We start from the raw sequence: 20,123 nt of genomic DNA, 5'->3' as shown, positions 1-20,123 counted from the left end.
TCTGTTGATCTTTATGACTATTTCAAAGGTACACTGTGCTGTAGTTCCTTTGATTTCTATTTCTTTGTGAGACACAGCTGACCCAAACTGGGTGTGCTCACACACACACACGCACACACACACAGTCAGGAACAAGGTGTATTCCACTTGTTCCTCTTGGTTTTATTTTATTAACATTCCCGAATACACGCTCCCACTTGCATTGGGCTGGAGTGACAGGACAGTGGGAGGGAGAGAGTCAGTGAGCGCTAGGTATCCTGAGGGAGGCTGATGTCCCTCTAAGGGAGGGGTGAGGCTGTTCCCTTCTCTGGAATGAGGGGCGTTAACACCTACCCTCCTCTTCCTCCCCTCTTTCCACCTTTTCTCTCTCCATGAGCTCAAGACTTTCTAAATCGTGACGGCCGTATTTTCTGTTCTGTTCAATCTCTGTTTTCCTAATGTTCCCTGTGACTACAAGACCGAGCGTCGTTGTCTCAGTCAACGATGCTTGACCTGATGATTTTTACAGATGAACTTGACATGAGCCATATACTGTACAAATGCTCATATGGAGAGCGTAATGGCTTTGACATTCCAACTTTGAAGGGCCGGGCAATAGCATTGCATTTATGTGACCGTTTACAGTTGCGAACGAGTTCAAACAGAAAGGGTGTGGCCGCAATAGTGTTGCGATTATCTTATGTTATCTTCTGTTAACTTCGGGTGGTTCTCCATTCCTCTCCCCTTGAACTCTGGGTTAGAATGTCTGCGGGGGACACTTTTCTATCGCTGCAGGAGTAGGCCTACCTCTCCGGAGGTTTTGCAATGGAGAACGGAAACAAACCTTTCTTATTGGATACGTTTTGAAGGTCACTCCACGTTTCAGTCCGTTTTGTGCCTCATGAACACGACCCTGGTTGATTATGACTGTGATGCTTATCTCTGCTGAGTTGAGATAGCGGAGGGAGTTGGAGTGAGCAGGGTTGAGTACCATGAGAAGCTATTTGAAATGGAACCTAGTTGTTTTCTATTTGAAATGGAAAACAACTACTGTACCACTGTTGATTTTGGATAAAAATCACAATTTCCGTCAACCCAATTTGATAGATCTTTCAGAAACAAGGACGTAGTATTATGGGAACTGTTCAGAGGATTCACAGTGATATAGACGTGTTTGCTGTTTTCATCTGGGACTTTCTGCAGATGCATAGGCTTGCGGGCATATTCTTTTCTACTTAGTATGGAGATGAATACACAACTGATAGTGTGGGATGCTGACTCGTTTTGACATCGGACAAACGTCTGACAAAGTTTGGCTTTGTAGGGTCTCTAAGTTCTTTGAATATACACGAGCCTTGAAATGAAACATTGGGCATACAAATTAGAAGGGTGGATCCAGGAGGTCTCCCCCTCTTCCCCCCCACCAGAATGATCCATCCACATCATCCACATATAACCTAACGTAGTAGGCGTAAAATAAACGCATAAGCGGAGTTTCCACTTCTGGCTTGATCCCTGAAAACTGGATGCATCTGGTTGTTGGGAACTCCGCTAAGGGTGTCCACATATGACGCCCAGTCAGTGTGGGAACACATGAGGAGAACCCCCCAAGACACTCTACTTGAATCTGTCCCCGTTCTAGCATTGAGAGAACCTCAAGCATGTCATTTAGAGAAAGAGAGAAAGAAAATCTCTTCATGTTTTCAACAGTCTTTCTGTTTTTAAAAGGCCAAGCGTTCCATCTGGTTTAGATGATGGCACATGAGGGAGCAGGGTTATAAGCATGTGTAGACCTTAATGATACATCCTTTCTTTGGAGCGTCTTTGGCGAAAAACAGTTTCATGAGTAAGATTTTCCACGGTATCTCTGACGTTGGCTGCTCTTTTCAGTTTGGGCCTTCCTGTGACATTCCACATTTCCCGTTGTTATGCCCCCCTGGGCTTGGTATTGTTATGTGTGAAGTACCTAACACCCTGGTTTTGGTACAGTGCCTTCGGGAAATATTCAGACCCCTTGACTTTTTCCACTTTTTGTTACGTTAACCTTATTCTAAAATGGATTAAATACAAAAAATCCTCAGCAATCTATACACAATAACCCATAATGTTAAAGCGAAAACAGGTTTTAAGAAATCTTTGCAATTTATTAAAGATACAAAACATATCTTATTTACATACTGTAAGTATTCAGACCCTTTGCTATGAGACTCGAAATTGAGCTCAGGTGCATCCTGTTTCCATTGGTGATCCTTGAGATGTTTCTACAACTTGATTGGAGTCCACCTGTGGTAAATTCCATTGATTGGGCATGATTTGAAAAGGTGCACAACTGTCTATATAAGGTCCCACAGTTGACAGTGCATGTCAGAGCAAAAACCAAGCCATGAGGTCGAAGGAATTGTCCGTAAAGCTCAGAGATAAGATTGTGTCGGGGCACAGATCTGCGGAAGGGTAAACATTTCTGCAGCATTGAAGGTCCCCAAGAAAACAGTGGTTTCCATCCTTCTTAAATGGAAGAAGTTTGGAAACACCAAAACTCTTCCCAGAGCTGGCCGCCCGGCTAAACTGAGCAATCGGGGGAGAAGGGCTTTGGTCAGGGAGGTGATCAAGAACCATATGGTCACTCTGACAGAGCTCTAGGGTTCCTCTGTTGGGATGGGAGAACCTTCCAGAAGGACAGCCATCTCTGCAGCACTCCACCAATCAGCTCTTTATGGTAGAGTGGCCAGACGGAAGCCACTCCTCAGTAAAAGGCACATGACAGCCCGTTTGGAGTTTGCCAAAAGGCACCTAAAGACTCTCAGACCATGAGAAACAAGATTCTCTCGTCTGATGAAACCAAGATTGAACTCTTTGGCCTGAATGCCAAGCATCATGTCTGGAGGAAACCTGGCACTATCCCTACGGTGAAGCATGGTGGTGGCAGTATCATGCTGTGGGATGTTTTTCAGGGACTGGGAGACTAGTCAGGATCGAGGCAAAGATGAATGGAGCAAAGTACAGAGAGATCCTTGATGAAAATCTGCTCCAGAGTGCTCAGGACCTCAGACTGGGGCGAAGGTTCACTTTAAAACAGGACAACGACACTAAGCACACAGCCAAGACAATGCAAGAGTGGCTTCAGGACAAGTGTCTGAATGTCCTTGAATGGCCCAGCCAGAGCCTGAACTTGAACCCGGTCTAACATTTCTGGAGAGACCTGAAAATAACTGTGCAGCAACGCTCCCCATCCAACCTGACAGAACTTGAGAGGATCTGCAGAGAAGAATGGGAGAAACTCCCCAAATACCCAAGAAGACTTGAGGCTGTAAACGCTGCCAAAGGTGCTTCAACAAAGTACTGAGTAAAGGGTCTGAACGCTTTTGTAAATGTGATATTTCAGTTAAAAAAACAAAAAACAATTAGCAAACATTTCTAAAAACCTGCTTTTGCTTTGTCATTATGGGGTATTGTATGTAGATTGATGAGGGGAAAAAACAGTTTAGTCAATTTTAGAGTAAGGATGTAACGTAACAAAATGTGGAAAAGGTCAAGGGGTCTGATTACGAATGCACTGTATGGAGAAGGGTGAAGTTGGCCCTTGACAATGATCTTGGGGCAGTTTTGCATTTCCCCCATGAATTGTTAGGGTTCAGAATGGGGGGAGCGGAAGCTGATCCTAGATCTGCACCTAGGGGAAACTTCACACCGGAGCTGTTCGTATCGTTATGTCACACCGCTGAAGAGAAGTGCCTAACATTGGTGTTCAAACCTGTGAGGGGAAAGCCCTTTGCCACCACACGGCGGTGTTGACCTTCAGGTATAAAATACTGTGCGGTCCAGTATGTCAAGCTATTTACAATCCAGTGACAAGCTATCATGATCTATACAATAAGCTACACCCAAGATGCACCTCTGCTCATACAACTTGTTTTTTATGTGATGTGGCAGATGACGTGATTGTGATTTGTATGGCCAGATTTGTCACATATCAGCTTCTTGCAAGCTTACCAATCCTCGCTGTGTGGGCCGGGGGGTAAGGGTGTGTGTTTGTTTGGGGTGGTGGGCTAGGATATTTAGGTTAGGACTTTGGCCCAGTGCACCAGCCAGCAGAGAGGAGATCGCAGACACATTCCAACAGCTCATCACATGCCCTGCTCTCAGTCAGCAACCTATCAGCTGTATAAGCAGTAGTCCATATGATCAAATTCCTTTCACTTCACCTCTTTTCTAGCTTTCTTTCCACCCCATGCACATTGACATTTGATTCCATGAACTCACTTTGTTGCAGAAAACTCTCAACCCGTTTTAAGATATCAGTAACGGTGAACGTGTTGTGGTCTCACCTATAACGGGTTTAACAGACGACTGTATTTTGGTTACATTAGATGTTGAGAGTCTATATACCAGCATTCCCCATATGTGTGGGCTGGCAGCCCTAGTTCACTATTTGAGAGACAGAGATACTAACAAATACCCACCAACAAACTTTATTCTGGAGCTGACTATTTCAGGTTTGATGATGAATACTACCTCCAAACGAATGGAACATCGATGGGCTCCACATTCGCTCCGAGCTATGCTAACCTTTATGTGGGTCTTTTTGAAGAACGTTTTGTTAATAATGAAAACGAAAATCCATTTTTGAGTAAAGTCCTGAAGTGGTATCGATATATTGACAAAACATGTTTGCATATGGGGAGTAACGGGAGAAGAGCTGTCAGACTTTACGGCATTACTCAATGACATTGACCCCAATCTCAAATTCACTATTGAATGTGACACTAAACGTGTTCATGACCTCGATATGTGGATTCAGAAATCAAATGGAACCCTGTTTACAACTCTGTATAGAAAAGAAACGGACAGAAATACTCTATTACAGGGGGACAGCTTCCACCTTGAGCCATTAAAAAGAGGACTTCCAAGAAGCCTGTTTTTCAGACTGCGCCGTATATGCCACTCCACAGAGGACTATCTAGAAAAAGCAGCGACGATGCGCAATAGGTTTCTAAGAAGAGGGTATTCTCCACAATGTGTGGATGAAGCTCTTCATTTGGCATTAGGGAAAACACGAGACGAACTGCTACAAAAAAGACCCACTAGAGCTAAAGAACACTCCGTAATGTTCACAACTACATATACTTTGAGATATACTTTGAGATGCGGTCAAGAAACACTGGCATGTTTTATCGTCGAACCCAGATTTGCCTGCTGAATTTAAGAATCCACCACTTATTGTATATAGGAGAGGTCGCAATTGCCACGATTAATTGGTCCATGGCAACTGCCAGCCACAAAAGAAAATCAGCCAGGTTATTTTACGCCCTCTTCCAAATGGTAGCTACCGTATAAATGCAGAGTGCAACAGTATGATGAAGTGAATAGTTCTGCCACCCACATACATTAAAACGGATCCACATAAATGACATTATTAATTGCTTCACCACCCATTTTCACCACCCATTCTCTCAAACAGAGAATCAGTGAACATAACAGTTCAATCAGGAGAAACGACAGGGATAAATTATCCAGTCGCAGTACATTTTAATGACCTAAAACATGACATGTCTACCTTTTTAGATTTTGTGGCATAGAGAAGGTTATGATATCAGACAGGGGAGGTGATATAAATAATACTCTGAGTAAAATGGAATGTTTTTGGATTTTCACCCTCCAGACATTATTTCCTAAAGGACTTAATGATGAAATGCCTTTGTATGTTACGTTGTAAATGTGAACATGAATTATGCCCCTATTACAGATTACTCTGATGTTTTTCTTGCGACGTACCCGATGATTCATGAAAACTTGCTCGGTAGGTCGATGTCCTCATTGTGGTTTTAAAGACGTGTTTAATACGTTTTATGTACACACTTTATTCAAATATTTAAGAAATGCATATTGTTATATTAGGTGGCACTTATTTGTTTTTCCTTCGCCTCCAACGCTATTCGATGCATCGAACGGATGTGGGTGGGGCTAGGTCTACCTTTGGGCGCAATTTTTTTTTTAAACGCACAAAACCTTTTACAAAGGCCGTGAGGCCGATACGTAAAGCTTATTTAAAGATCAGCGATACTATCAAGAGCAGAGTACGACCCTGCCTCACGCAGGAAGCGGCGCAGGTCCTAATCCAGGCACTTGTCATCTCCCGTCTGGATTACTGCAACTCGCTGTTGGCTGGGCTCCCTGCCTGTGCCATTAAACCCCTACAACTCATCCAGAACGCCGCAGCCCGTCTGGTGTTCAACTTTCCCAAGTTCTCTCACGTCACCCCGCTCCTCCGCTCTCTCCACTGGCTTCCAGTTGAAGCTCGCATCCGCTACAAGACCATGGTGCTTGCCTACGGAGCTGTGAGGGGAACGGCACCTCCGTACCTTCAGGCTCTGATCAGGCCCTACACCCAAACAAGGGCACTGCGTTCATCCACCTCTGGCCTGCTCGCCTCCCTACCTCTGAGGAAGTACAGTTCCCGCTCAGCCCAGTCAAAACTGTTCGCTGCTCTGGCACCCCAATGGTGGAACAAACTCCCTCACGACGCCAGGTCAGCGGAGTCAATCACCACCTTCCGGAGACACCTGAAACCCCACCTCTTTAAGGAATACCTAGGATAGGATAAAGTAATCCTTCTAACCCCCCCCCCCCCCCTTAAAAGAGTTAGATGCACTATTGTAAAGTGGTTGTTCCACTGGATATCATAAGGTGAATGCACCAATTTGTAAGTCGCTCTGGATAAGAGCGTCTGCTAAATGACTTAAATGTAATGTAAATGTAAGAGCAGTGTGCGGGTTCCTTCTTCTTTTTTCTCTGCTAAGCACATATAAATCAATGACATCATATATGAATCCTTTATTTCACATGCTACACCATCCAAACTCCCCTGTGAGAGGTGATCATATGAGTCCTCCGTGTTTTTATGTTTAGCCTCCAGCACTGTCGAATGTGCGATTATGAGCGTGTTGTTATTACTGTTCTCTTCCCTTCTGTGTCTTGGACTGTACAGTATTATGGTATTGGCTTGCCCTCCTTAATTCCTGTTCTTGCCTAGACGTGTGGAAGTACACTAAGCTATTATTTAAGGTGTGCCTCTCCACAACTTGCTAATTTTGTGAACTTAGTGTTTGAATAAAACAAACACACACATCCGGACAAATCAACTGCTTCGTGTTCAAACAAGAGGCCTTAATAACCTCACATTGGAAAGAAAAGTTTTTTTTTTTTTTTTTTTACATCCTTCCTAATGTGATGTCAGACAGAGTGTGGAAATGAGATGCATACCTCCTAGAGGGCTAGGATTTACCAGGGCCTGTTGGTCACACCCTGTGGCATTGGTTTGGGTGTCAGCACACTACAGTTCTCATAGGGGGTTAGACCACAATGAAGGGACCTTAGTGAAGCCCCAAAATATACAGGACTAGGAACCCTCAAGGGTATACTACAAAGCAGATTCAAGGAGTGAGTTAAATATTGTCATAGAAGTAAAATAAAAATATTTGAAAGATCTTGAAAGGGGTATGGTTTACTCTAATTGATTCAATAATCAAAAATGCATATTTAAGTCAAGCTTATTTAATGAAGCCAGCTTACTTTGTCCATCAAAGTAAGCTGGCTAACTCCTTGATCCTACTTTGCAGTATACCCCCCCTGTTCTTCCCTGGGTCTGTCTTCAGTGTATTTTGCGTCTTCCCGTGTTATTAGGAGGGAATGAGACACCAAAACAAGTCCGCACTGATGTCCTCACTGATATAGTGTCCGATCAGTTATCTGAATGGTCGTCTCTCTGGGTTAGAGGCTGATAAAGGACTCATCATCATAATCGCTGGAGTAAGGATGCTAGCTGGTTGGAGTGGAGTTGTGCTGAATTGTTTCTGTAAAGTCTTAACAGGTGAGTGTAGAGTTTGAGGAAATCAGGTCTGTGAGCGTACATGAGTGTTCATGCTGTTGTAGTTAAAGGGACAAACAAAACACGCACGCACGCGCACACACACACACACACACACACACACACACACACACTGTCAGGCCTTCAGCATAGCAGAAGGAATAAGTACTCCTTCACAACTTGTCTAGTTCGAGAATCTACATGTCCTTAGATGAGAGTATAGCTGGTACTGTATAGTCTTGTTGAGGGTTGGGTCATGGCTGATCTCTCTGTGTGTGTGGGTGCCAAAGTAGCCCTTCCTTCAGCCTCCCCCTCTTCCTCATCACACCGAGTAACACCCACAGCTCTCTCAGGAATGCCATGAGTAGGCAATGATTCATATTGGTGTGTGTGTGTGTTAAAGAGTAATTAGAAATCGATGGAGACATTGAACAGTGTTCTAAAATAATATGAAATAATATATCAAACCGGAAAACAATATTGCGTTAATTATTCCGGTGCCATTCTTCGTTATTGCTTATACAGCCATCGTAACGAAGTAGAATGATTCAGGCTGCGTACTGTACTGTTGTGTAAACGAAGGTAAGATGACGAGTAAAAGTGTATACAGGTGGTGTATTTTATGGCACAACGGGCCTGCTGGCCACCACACCTCGTCCGATCACTCACTCTCTCTCCCTGCTCCCCTTCCTGCTCACACCAGCCACACCAATATGACGGGGCAGAGGAAGGGGTGTGGCCGAGCCTTACCCACCACAATGTCCTCCAAACACGCAGGCAGGTATCATAGTGTACAGATCAGCACAAGGACAGGCCCAGACACAGTACCCCACAGGCATAACTTATTGCGAAAGGAGGAGAGGAAGAAAAAACGTAACGGGAAGGAAAGAAAAGAAGAGCTCATACGGCGATAGAGCGAGAGAGGAACAAATCGTAGGCTAGATCGAAAGCGCAGACTGGATCTTAGCAACGCGACTGCATGAGTGAAAGGGGGACTGAGGAATTTTTAAGAGGAAAAAGAGCAGGAGAGAGAAACGTTATAGCCACCGACAGAAACCGTGTGGTGACAAAGCGGTCACATAGAGCGCGTTAGAGGGCACGTTTGATTCATTCATTCGGAGTTGAGTGGCATCATGAGCGGTCAGCAACAGCGATACAGGAACTTATCGACAGATAACAGTGGTGGCAGGGATGGAAGGGACAGGGTGCCCTCAGACGAAAGCTACTACCAGGGGATGCTCAAGTCTACGGACGGCAGGAAAGGTACCAGTACGACAGCATTCACCTAGGAGGCTATGTGTCATAGACGTTAATTAACAGTACATGAAAAGTTTGGTTCTATAGGTACGAGTATGACAGTGTTCACTTAGACAGTGTGTGTCATAGACACCTAGACTTTCTGTGTCAAATAGGTTCATATGAAAAGTTTGCCTCTGATACTATGGTTCATGTTTGCGCAAGGGAGAGGGTTAAAATGCTGTTTTTTTTTTTTTTTGTTCCTGTGAAAGGAAAAGTTTTACTGCTGTAGTTACAGGTTTGGACCATTTTCATATCCCTGCACAGACAAGTCTCTTCAGAGGTTCAAGTCGGTGCCTGATTGGCTAGTCTGTGAAATAATGAGCCCCTTCATGATGCTAAGATACATACCAACTGTCCGTGTCAATTTAAATTGAAAGAGGACTTGTGGCTTCCACTGTGAGCCTTTTATTGTATTTTTTTTGTATTTATTATGGATCCCCATACTCTTCCTGGGGTCCAGCAAAATGAAGGCCGGTCATACAATTTTAGAAACATTACAAAACATTCACCGATTTCACACCAGACTGTGTGCCCTCAGGCCCCTTTTTAGTGCACTCTCAATTACAGTTTGAGCTTTCTCTAATCATCGTCTATGGGGTTTCCCCTTCTCTTAAGTGTCAATTCTGAGGATACGTTTAGATTTAAAAGGACGTTTTTTTTCTGTAATGTTTTCTGTCTCTCCAGTGGTCCACATTGTGACCAGGAGTGGACACTCCCACTAATCTAACGCATCCCACCCTAGTGGTCAGCGAACCCATTCACAAAATGTGGGGGAGAAATGGAGGGGATGAAATCTCAGCAGGCCTATACATTGTTGATCAAACTCGTATAGAATGGACCAAAAAACATTCCTTATTAACCCAGGACACGTCAACGGTTGACTATCCAGGCGAAAAAGGAGAAAGGAGCACTCTGTTTCTGCATAGATCTGAAATATTTATGTACAAAACAGGCTCCCGTTTGTGTCCCGTAAATGTATATATTTTTTGTTTTCTTTATTGTTCTGGATAGTCACCCATTGAAATGTCCTGGGGTAAAGATAGTTTTTTGGGAATTTCAAGTCCCTCAGTCGAGCACCCGACTCCCTTTTCCGTTTAAGCTGGGCTGAGGCACGTTTGGGTGTACCTTTTTTCTTACTGAATGACATTTCCTTACTTGCTCATTCACTTCTGGTTATTTCATAGAACAGTAGAGTACTAGTCATATGCAAATTGGTTAATGGTCAATTATGTATCAAGTGCTGAGAGTGACTCACTCAGGAGGACCTATTAGTTTGCCACTTTTTACGATGGGTTGAAACGATCCTTTGTCCTGCAGTGGATCAAGGAGATGGCTCAGAGTAAAGGAGGTAGGACCCTTCGCCCCTTTTACCTTTGTGATCACTGTGTTTGTCTTTGGCAGTATACAATGGAGTTTAAATAGTTTGTCTTAGCCTGAGTCATGACTGCGGCGGTGTGTGTGCTGGTTGCAAGCTGGACACTGCTGCTGGACTAACACAGATATTTTGAATTTACATTAGTTGAATGACCACAGGTCAAGGTGCAGGATTTTTGTCCAGGATTATGGGACCTTTGCAAAACGTCCTAAATTTGATTTGTTTTTATGCCAGCAATCAACCAATCAGGATTGCCCTCGCATTGTCGCTTTATTGATGAACGACAGAGAATGACAGAGGTCAAAGTTGCGTCAGTCTCCAGGCACACACACCCTATGGTTGCCACGGCAACGTGTTTCCATAACACAATAGCAACCTGGCGCACCTTAAAATACTAAAACGTAGCCTGCGGGTTCATTTTGTGGTCGCAGTGAATCAGCACTGCCTTCAACGTTGTACTTTGGTTCGGCAGGGCGTTGCACTATGCAGAAATCGCTCTGCCATTTCCTGGTTGCTAAAACTCTTAATAGTTCGCCTAATTTCACTTTATGTGACGAAATAAGCTAGTTTAGTGCAGAGAATCATTGTACCATCTAAACCGCTGTGAAACGTATTTACCATAACCATGCATATTGTTGTTTCAGCTGTTTGAAGCTGGTGTACGAAACCAAAAATTAAAGACTCAAAAGCAACACTTAAGAATGGGAAGCATAGAAATACAGTTTCTTAGACTTGCTTTCAGGTAGAATGAGAGTTGTATAACTCGCAATTCTATGTGACTTGGTTGGGTCGGCCAAAAAGTTACATATTACCACTCTTAAGGGAAAATTCCCCCCAAAAATGCAACTTCGTATTCATAATCTCCAGCACCACCCCAACATCAACATATGTGAAAATGGCCATTTAAATGATTTTTTTTGTGAGGAAGGTAAGTGTTTCCAATGACATCATTGGTGTGCATCGTGTGATTTCTATCGTGTGATTAGGCATTGCCTACTAATTGTCTACTAATTGGTTGATGATGTCATTGGAAACATTTTATCTTCCTCTATCTTTATTTACTACAAAACATAGAAACGCGCCGTTTTCACATAATGTCGATTTTGGGGTGGTGTTTTCCCTTTAGCTGTACGGTAGGCTTTGATGAAGAACCTTAAATGCAGTTTGTTAATGAACTATTATTCATATGGACACCCATGTCTTTTATCTGGATAATGAGTCTTCAGTCTAATAACTCTAGTGTTATCTTCAATGCGGCGTATGACTTTATAAAGAGACCTATTGGAATTGCTATTGGATTGGCCATCAGTACTATCTCCTGTGATATAACAAATACTATATCTCAATGGGAATTCTTTGTTTATTTTATTTGTGTATCTGTTATTTAACCCCTCTTTCAGTGAATTGGTCTGGCATGATGAATAACAGTTGGTGATATGCCTGTTGGTTGGGGAGGGTCTGTGTCTACAGTTGGTACGTCTGTGTCTGCTCTCTGCGGTATGTTTTCCAGTACCCCAGGGTAGTGGGGTGTGTCCAGGTATTTGACTGAGGGTGTGTCAATTCCACTCAGTATGGTGAGGCTGAAACCGTATCTATCTGCTAGATGGGATTATCTGCCCGTTAAGGCATCGTTGTCTTCCTCTCTGAGAGCTACCGTATCTTGTCCGGTTCAACGTGCAAAACAGTGTCCGTTACAGTATGTCGCCTATAGAGATGCTGAACACCTGTACACAGTGTAATCCTTCCACTAAGCCTCAGGCCCTGCCTGTAGTCATACCATAGTGAAAAGCATTTGCAGACACAACTAGACGATGGTGGTGTATATCTAGACACCGACTGTGCTATGATGATTTCTCGTGAGTCAGACGTGTTTAGTCCAGACGCTCTGGCATCATGTCTCACCGGGCAAGACTAATCCCATCCAATGACTTCTCTTTGTCTCGGGGAGGTACAAAACGATGGCGGCATCTGGGATATTTGTTATTTTTCAGCTCCCGTTGTTCATGTTAAATGTATTTTAAATCCTTTGATCTTCTCCTTGTCCCTAATACCCTGCGACATGTTTTAATCTAGACTGAGTTTTCTCAACCCCCGTTAAAAAATACATCAATATTACTGTATGTACTCAGAGGGTGTATCAAATATATATATATATTTTTTAACCATGTCTGACGTTTGCTCTTTGTGTCTTGCAGATGAACGGGATCGAGTACAGAAAAAGACCTTCACAAAATGGGTGAACAAACACTTGATGAAGGTATGGTCACACACTACCAGAGTAGTTTTTATGTGCTCAATAACTCAGTACCTGACTCACTCTCCCTGTCTTGCTTACTTTAATGCACTCGTCACTGGTGTCAATAGTTTATACACAAAGACAATCACATGCACGCACACACACCGACTTATTTTTTAACCCACATCAGTTTGATTTCAATAGATTTGTTTAAATGTTGTTTCTGAGGTTTACTGGAGTTCTCACAATGACTCGTACAACATTTTCAAAATCACTATTCCTGTGTTATTATCCTTTTTTTATTTATTTTTTAACCTTTATTTAACTAGGCAAGTCAGTTAAGATCAAATTCTTATTTACAATGATGGCCTAGGAACAGTGGGTTAGAACAGTTCTGGGGCAGAACGACAGATTTTTACCTTGTCAGCTCGGGGATTCGATCTAGCAACCTTTCGGTTACTGGCCCAGCGCTCTAACCACTAGGCTACCTGCCGCCCCTTCATCAAATATCAGTCAAGTATCATAAAACGAATGAAAATGCCTGAAGTGGTTACTTGCAGAACAACCGCAGCAGTTGTCAAAGTAGGATTTATGGTGAGTTGGATCACAACTGGTCCAGAAGTGATGTGTACGAGTGGCAAATGGCAGATATTTCCTAAGTAAATCATACCTCATAATTGGCCAACCAACCACATGGAGGCTGAGCCGTGTGTTTTCTGACGGTTGCAATTTAGCCCCCCGGCAAAAAAAATGGATCTTTAGCTTCCGAAGTCATTTCGCCACTAATGACAGGAGTAGGCTAGAATCTTTGGCGTGAATCGTAGCGACACCGGCCAGATACTTTATTGCTGCGTTTTAGATGTGTAGTTCCGTTTCTCACATTTAAAACGTGGACGAATCTTAACAAACACCAGGGCCCACATTCATAAAGCGTCTCAGAGTAGGCGTGCTGGTCTAGGATCAGTTTTACCTTTGACATTCTAGTGAATTGTCATGGGGTGACCTGATCCCAGATCAGCACTTCTACTCTGGGACACTTTATGAACAAAGACCCAGATAGTCTTCCTCTGATACAGAAACTATGTTATCACCTTTTATGTTTACAATAATTATTTTGGTGTAGGGGATATCTGTGTTGGGTATGTTAGTAGATGAGATGTGACCGTCTGATTTAACCTGCATTACTATGAGTGGAGCTGGGGTCCATTCTGGTCCAGCCATGCTGAACATGCAGGTGCTGTTAAAGTCATGATCCCATGCTGGGTAGTATCCATGACAACACAATATTATGACAGCGAGTTTTGATCCCCCACCAGACAGATATCAAACCATCAAGTGGTTGTTTTTTTAACACCACCTCAACATACTACATCAATACAGTCAGACAGACCAACCCCTTTGGGAGGGCTTCATTGAAAGTGACATGTATTGGTCATACACACACACACACACACACACACACACACACACACAGAAAGGTTGCTGGAAATCATGAGTGTTTGGTTTCTAGCTTGGTGTTTTGAAGGAAGGTTTACCCGAAGACCAGTCTCTCTTTGACTGAGTGAGTTTGTCAATTGTGCTGTTGTCACCCTTCTCTTTTCACCTCCCTCACCACTGCCCCGTCCCTTAGGGCTGCAAACCACGCGGTGCTAACATACTCTGTTCCTGATATAACACACAAGCGAGCAGTCTTTTTCGTCAAGTGTTTTATGTGAGTCCCAGACATCTGGATATGTTTTGCTCTTTGCCTCTGAAGCACCACATTCTGTTCTGGGCCCAAGGCCCGGTGGCTGCTAGCTGGGCCAACAGTAGCACATGTGCTACACAGACTGCTGGTTCTGGGTGGCTGACTGCCTGCCTGCCCTTAGCTCTTTGCTAGGCAAGGTCCTTAAGTGCTCCTTACAGGTACTATCAGAGGAATCAATCTGTGTCTCTTGTCTTCCCACTACCATTATGACAGATTGGTAGGCCTATATGACAAGATTTGCATCTCGTTTAATGTTCGACGGACTGGGACGACTGTACATTTTTTCCTTTTAAAAAATGTAAAAAGTTTAAATTAAGGAGGATATGTATTGACATGAAGGAGACAAATGTTTAATTAAGAGCTATTTTAGACAGAACAGTCCTCTTAGAAACCGTTTCATACCATACACAGTATGTGCTATGCAATGCATTGTTACAAAACTAGCCGAGTCATTAAAATGAAATGGCGACCCAAGCAAGGCTTGAAAAACATAATCCGAAACATCATGCAGGAGATTTTTTAAATATAGCATTTTGCGGTAGAACGAAAGTGTTAGTCTGCCCGTGTGATGGTAAACTGACGTTGAACGAATGTTGTTCATGCGTTTCCAGTGGGCACGTCTCGGGGTGGGCCGTGAGGGGTTGTAAAGGGATTTGGAATAACTCGAGCAGAAATCTTGTTGTGTGTCAACAAGGGTCGGAAGACAGAATGGAGGGTTTCTCAACCATTATTTTGCCGTGTCATGTAAAAGGTAATCCACTGTAGTTTACATCGTTCTGTAGATGTAATGCCCCATTCACTTTTAATGAAGTCTACAGACCAGACAGTATCACTATTTTCTTATTTAATGACGTGTGTGATTTATTTTATTTTATAGGCGTTCAACATTTATAATAACACAGGTAACCCTAAGTTAACTGAAGGACGCATCACCTAAAGGGTGTTTTGTAACGGGAAAGCGACGTGGCGGATGAGGTGTTGTCAGGTTCTGTGTCGACGGGCCTAATGGTTTTAACCTTGATGTACTCACAATGAGCCCATGTCTGCAGTGCACAATTTGTACCATGACACCACCTGATCACGTTGACTCAATCTGAGCTTCTTCAACGTGGGCTATTGTGTTTTGATGACAGACAGGGTTTGAACATATTCTACAGGATAGCAGAGAGAGACTGTTGTAGCTACCATAGAGGAACCAATGAGAGTGAAGCATTTCACACCAACTACAATTATGCTGTATTTGTATTTATTATGGAGCCCCATTAGCTGCTGCCAAGGCAAAAAAATTAAGGCAGTTATACAATTTTAAAAACATTACAATATATTAATTACAGAATTCACAACACTCTGTGTGCCCCCAGGCCCATACTCCACTACCACATATCTACAAAGCAAAATCCATGTGTACGTGTGTGAATAGTGCGAATGTTATCATGTGTTTGTATGCATGTGTCTGCGCCTATGTTTGTGTTACTTCACAGTCCCCGCTGTTCCTTAAGGTGTATTTTTACCAGATTTTTACATCTGATTCTACTGCTTGCATCAGTTACCTGATGTGGAATAGAGTTCCATGTAGCCATGGCTCTATGTAGTACTGTCCGCCTCCCATAGTATGTTCTGGACTTGGGGACCGGGAAGAGACCTCTGGTGGCATGTCTTGTGGGGTATGCATGGGTGTCCGAGCTGTGTGCTAGTATTTTAAACAGACAGCTCGGTACCTTCGGCTTGTCAACACCTCTTACAAAAACAAGTAATGAGGAAGTAAATCTCTCTTCCACTTTGAACACGAGAGATTGACATGCATGTCATTAATGCCATCTCTCTGTGTACTTTTAAGGGCCAGCCGTGCTGCCCTGTTCTGAGCCAACTGCAATTTTCCCAAGTCCCTCTGTGGCACCTGACCATACGACTGAACAGTAGTCCAGATGTGACAAAACCAGGGCCTGTATGACCTGCCTGGTTGATAGTGTTGTTAAGAAGGCAGAGCAATGCTTTATTATGGACAGACTTCTCCCCATCTTAGCTACTGTTGTATCAATATGTTTTGACCATGACAGTTTACGTTCCAGGGTTACTCCAAGCAGTTTAGTCACCTCAACTTGCTCAATTTCCACATTGTTCATTACGAGATGTAGTTGAAGTTTAGGTTTTAGTGAATGATTTGTCCCAAATACAATGCTTTTAGTTTTGGAAATATTTAGGACCAACTTATTCCTTGCTACCCATTCCGAAACTAACTGCAGCTCTTTGTTAAGTGTTTCAGTCATTTCAGTTGCTGTAGTAGCTGACATGTATAGTGTTGAGTCATCCGCATACATAGACACACTGGCCTTACTCAAAGCCTGTCATTAGTAAAGATTGAAAAAAGCAAGGGGCCTAAACAGCTACCCTGGGGAATTCCTGCTTCTACCTGGATTATGTTTGAGAGGCTTCCATTAAAGAACACCCTCTGTGTTCTGTTAGACAAGTAAGGATTTATCCACATTATAGCAGGCGGTGTAAAGCCATAGCACACAAGTTTTTCCAGCAGCAGACTATGATCAATAATGTCAAAAGCTGCACTGAAGTCTAACAAGACCACCCACACAATCATTTTATCATCAATTTCGTTCAGCTAATCATCAGTCATTTGTGTCAGTGCCGTGCTTGTTGAGTGTCCTTCCCTATATGCGTACTGAAAGTCTGTTATCAATTTGTTTACTGTTAAATAGCATTGTATCTGGTCAAACACAATTTTTTCTAGAAGTTTACTAAGGGTTGGTAACAGGCTGATTGGTCAGCTATTTGAGCCAGTAAAGGGGGCTTTACTATTCTTAGGTAACGGAATGACTTTAGCTTCCCTCCAGGCCTGAGGGCACACACTTTCTAGTAGGCTTAAATTGAAGATGTGGCTAATAGGTGTGGCAATATCGTGCGCTATTATCCTCAGTAATTTTCAATCCAGATTGTCAGATCCCGGTGGCTTGTCATTGTTGATAGACAACAATACTTTTTTCAACAATAATTCTGGAACTGTAGAATGCCTTCAAATGTAAGTTGGATATTGACTGATTTTGAGGTAATTTGGCCTATAGTCATAACTGTCGTATTGTTGCCCCAAGCAGTTGAACTGAAGAAAATCACTTGAATGTTATATGATCTTGTCCCATCAGTTCTGAAGAAAAACACTTGAATTTTACGCGATCTTGTCCCATCAGTTCCAGACATACAACTTGTATAATATTGTTGAAGTTGGAGACTCTTAGTTGAAGTTGGACAATCTTACGTGATTAATGTGTAAACAGTGGTCCCTAGTGGCCATCAACCCCCACTGCATTTCAAACCTCCACGGATGGAGTGTGTACGCCACAGGTGGGCAGGAGTGAGTTACTGTGTTCACACACAGGGTTATATAACTACTTATAACACACAGTATTACATAAGTACTTACCATTGATGCCAGTAATAAATCAAGGTAGTGAGTGTTACAACTTGCAGGGGCGAGACTTGCGTACATACCTGTGCGAGGACAGTACCTGTTTTTCACAAGATCGAACATTACTTGCAATCTCCCAATATTAACCATGTGATTAAAGCACTAATATTTGAAACTTTTTTTACCATTCTCTTTTATTCACATTCATCTAACTTTTTTCATTTTCTTCTTTCATCCTTTTTAATCATTTTATATAATCTCAGGCTCATTTCTTTTTTTAAATTGATTTAACCTTTATTTAACTAGTCAAGTCAGTTAAGAACAAATTCTTATTCACAATGACGGCCTACCAAAAGGCAAAAGGCCTCCTGCGAGGACGGGGGCTGGGATTAAAGATTTTATAAAGATTTTATAAAAATATAGGACAAAACGCACATCATGACAAGAAAGACTACACAGCACTACATAGAGACCTAAGACGACAACATAGCATGGCAGCAACACATGACAACATAGCATGGTAGCAACACAACATGACAACAACATGGTAGCAACACAACATGGTAGCAGCCCAAAACAGGGTACAAACTTTATTGGTCACCGACAACAGCACAAAGGGTAAGAAGGTAGAGACAACAATACATCACGCAAAGCAGCCACAACTGTCAGTGAGAGTGTCCACGATTGAGCCTTTGAATGAAGAGATTGAGATAAAACTGCCCAGTTTGAGTGTTTGTTGCAGCTCGTTCCAGTCGGCCAGCTGCGGCGAACTGGAAAGACGAGCGACCCAGGGATGTGTGTGCTTTGGGGACCTTTAAACAGAACGTGACTCATGATCATATTCTCTTCCTCTTTCTGTCATTCTCCCTCTCTTATTTCCTTGTTCTCTCCATCTCATCCCTCACCCACGCGTTCTCCTCCGTCCAGCATGGGAAAGCAGAGGTAGGTGCCTGCAAGCCCCAGCAGGAGGGCACTGTATGTGGGACACATTCTGATGAGCATGTATCTCACTATCCACTCCCCACACCTATGCCATCACTGTGAAAGTATGAGGAGTTACACTGAGGCCGTCACACAGAATGCCTTGTGGACTGTGAGCCGAACCCTAACTCGAGATCTGTGCGTGTAACTAGGGCTTGGTCACGTAAGTCATGCGTTTACGTCAATTTTGTCCAGGTTACGCGCACAGACCTCACGTGTTAGGACTATGTGTTGCACAGACACGTACATACTTGAGGCATGTAGTCCTCCTTCAGTTTCAGTCGTTCCCTACTCTCCCTACGCTTTCACCCACTTCTGCTCTCTATGACAGTTCATCTTTCTTACTGGAATTGATTATAGCATGCGCCCAGTCCCAAGACTCACTGCACTATCTGTTTTCATTTGCAAGTATCCGTTTGCCTATATTCGTACTGTTTATTTCGTAGTTTTTTGACTGTTATTTTTTTTATTGAGACTCCCTGACTTCCATCCATCATCTCTCGGGAGATCTGGCAGCTGCCACTTAGCAGGTGTCTTGAGTGTCCAACACGGGCTGATTGGTTGCCCGCAGCCATGCATTCCTGTCCTTTGTACAGATGTACTGGTGGAGCGAGAGCCCTGCAGGCTTGTAGCATGAGCTGTGTAGACCGATTGAGAGGAGCTCGAACATCTTGTGTCATTTTATACAGGAATGATTGGTTATTCTTTCCAAGGTTGACTGTAAGAGGATGACGCCCCATGTCTAGGTGCCCTATCGAATCAAACTCATAACCAGATCCGGAATATTAAAATGTTATTACGTAAATACAATGCACGGCTTGTAGGTATTTTTGTCTTGGGTGTTGCACAAAGAAAAGACATTGCGATGACAAACCTTCTCTTTCTGTTCCACAGTCACAGAGTCAGGTGACGGATCTGTATGAAGACCTGAGAGATGGACACAACCTGATCTCCCTCCTGGAGGTCCTCTCCGGGGAGACGCTGGTGAGTACTAAGGACTTCTGATTGGCGAATGGACTGACCTGTACCTCTGATCCTGACTTCTGATTGCAACGGACCTCGATCCAAACCCCCCCCCCCCAATCTGAACCAAGTCCTGACCCTAAGAAACAAAAGTGTAGCCCTTATTTATACCTACCTAGTCCAAACCCGGGATACCATCCCTGAAGCAAAACATTTGCTAGACTTTCAAGTCATAGCACAACCTAACAAGACAGTAGCTCGAAA

At 43.2% G+C, this 20,123-nt stretch overlaps 1 protein-coding gene across 31 annotated transcripts in view; it reads left to right on the top strand.

Moving 5' to 3' along the window:
- Window positions 1–20,123, top strand: part of plecb (plectin b) — a 188,968-nt gene that overhangs the window by 124,085 nt on the left and 44,760 nt on the right. For 13 of the 31 annotated variants that reach the window (XM_071383193.1, XM_071383191.1, XM_071383201.1 and 10 more), the window contains 3 exons: window positions 12,713–12,774; window positions 18,843–18,857; window positions 19,791–19,880. In XM_071383193.1, the coding sequence (XP_071239294.1) occupies window positions 12,713–12,774; window positions 18,843–18,857; window positions 19,791–19,880 (167 nt within the window). Of the gene's footprint in view, window positions 1–8,485; window positions 9,107–12,712; window positions 12,775–18,842; window positions 18,858–19,790; window positions 19,881–20,123 lie in introns of those variants that run through there. The other 18 variants (XM_071383192.1, XM_071383196.1, XM_071383194.1 and 15 more) reach the window with 6 other exon arrangements.

The sequence above is a fragment of the Salvelinus alpinus genome, chromosome 35 (genome assembly GCF_045679555.1).
Source record: "Salvelinus alpinus chromosome 35, SLU_Salpinus.1, whole genome shotgun sequence".
Lineage (NCBI taxonomy): Eukaryota > Metazoa > Chordata > Actinopteri > Salmoniformes > Salmonidae > Salvelinus > Salvelinus alpinus.
The sequence above is the reverse complement of the archived record's forward strand: the minus strand, read 5'-3'. Positions and strand labels throughout refer to the sequence as shown.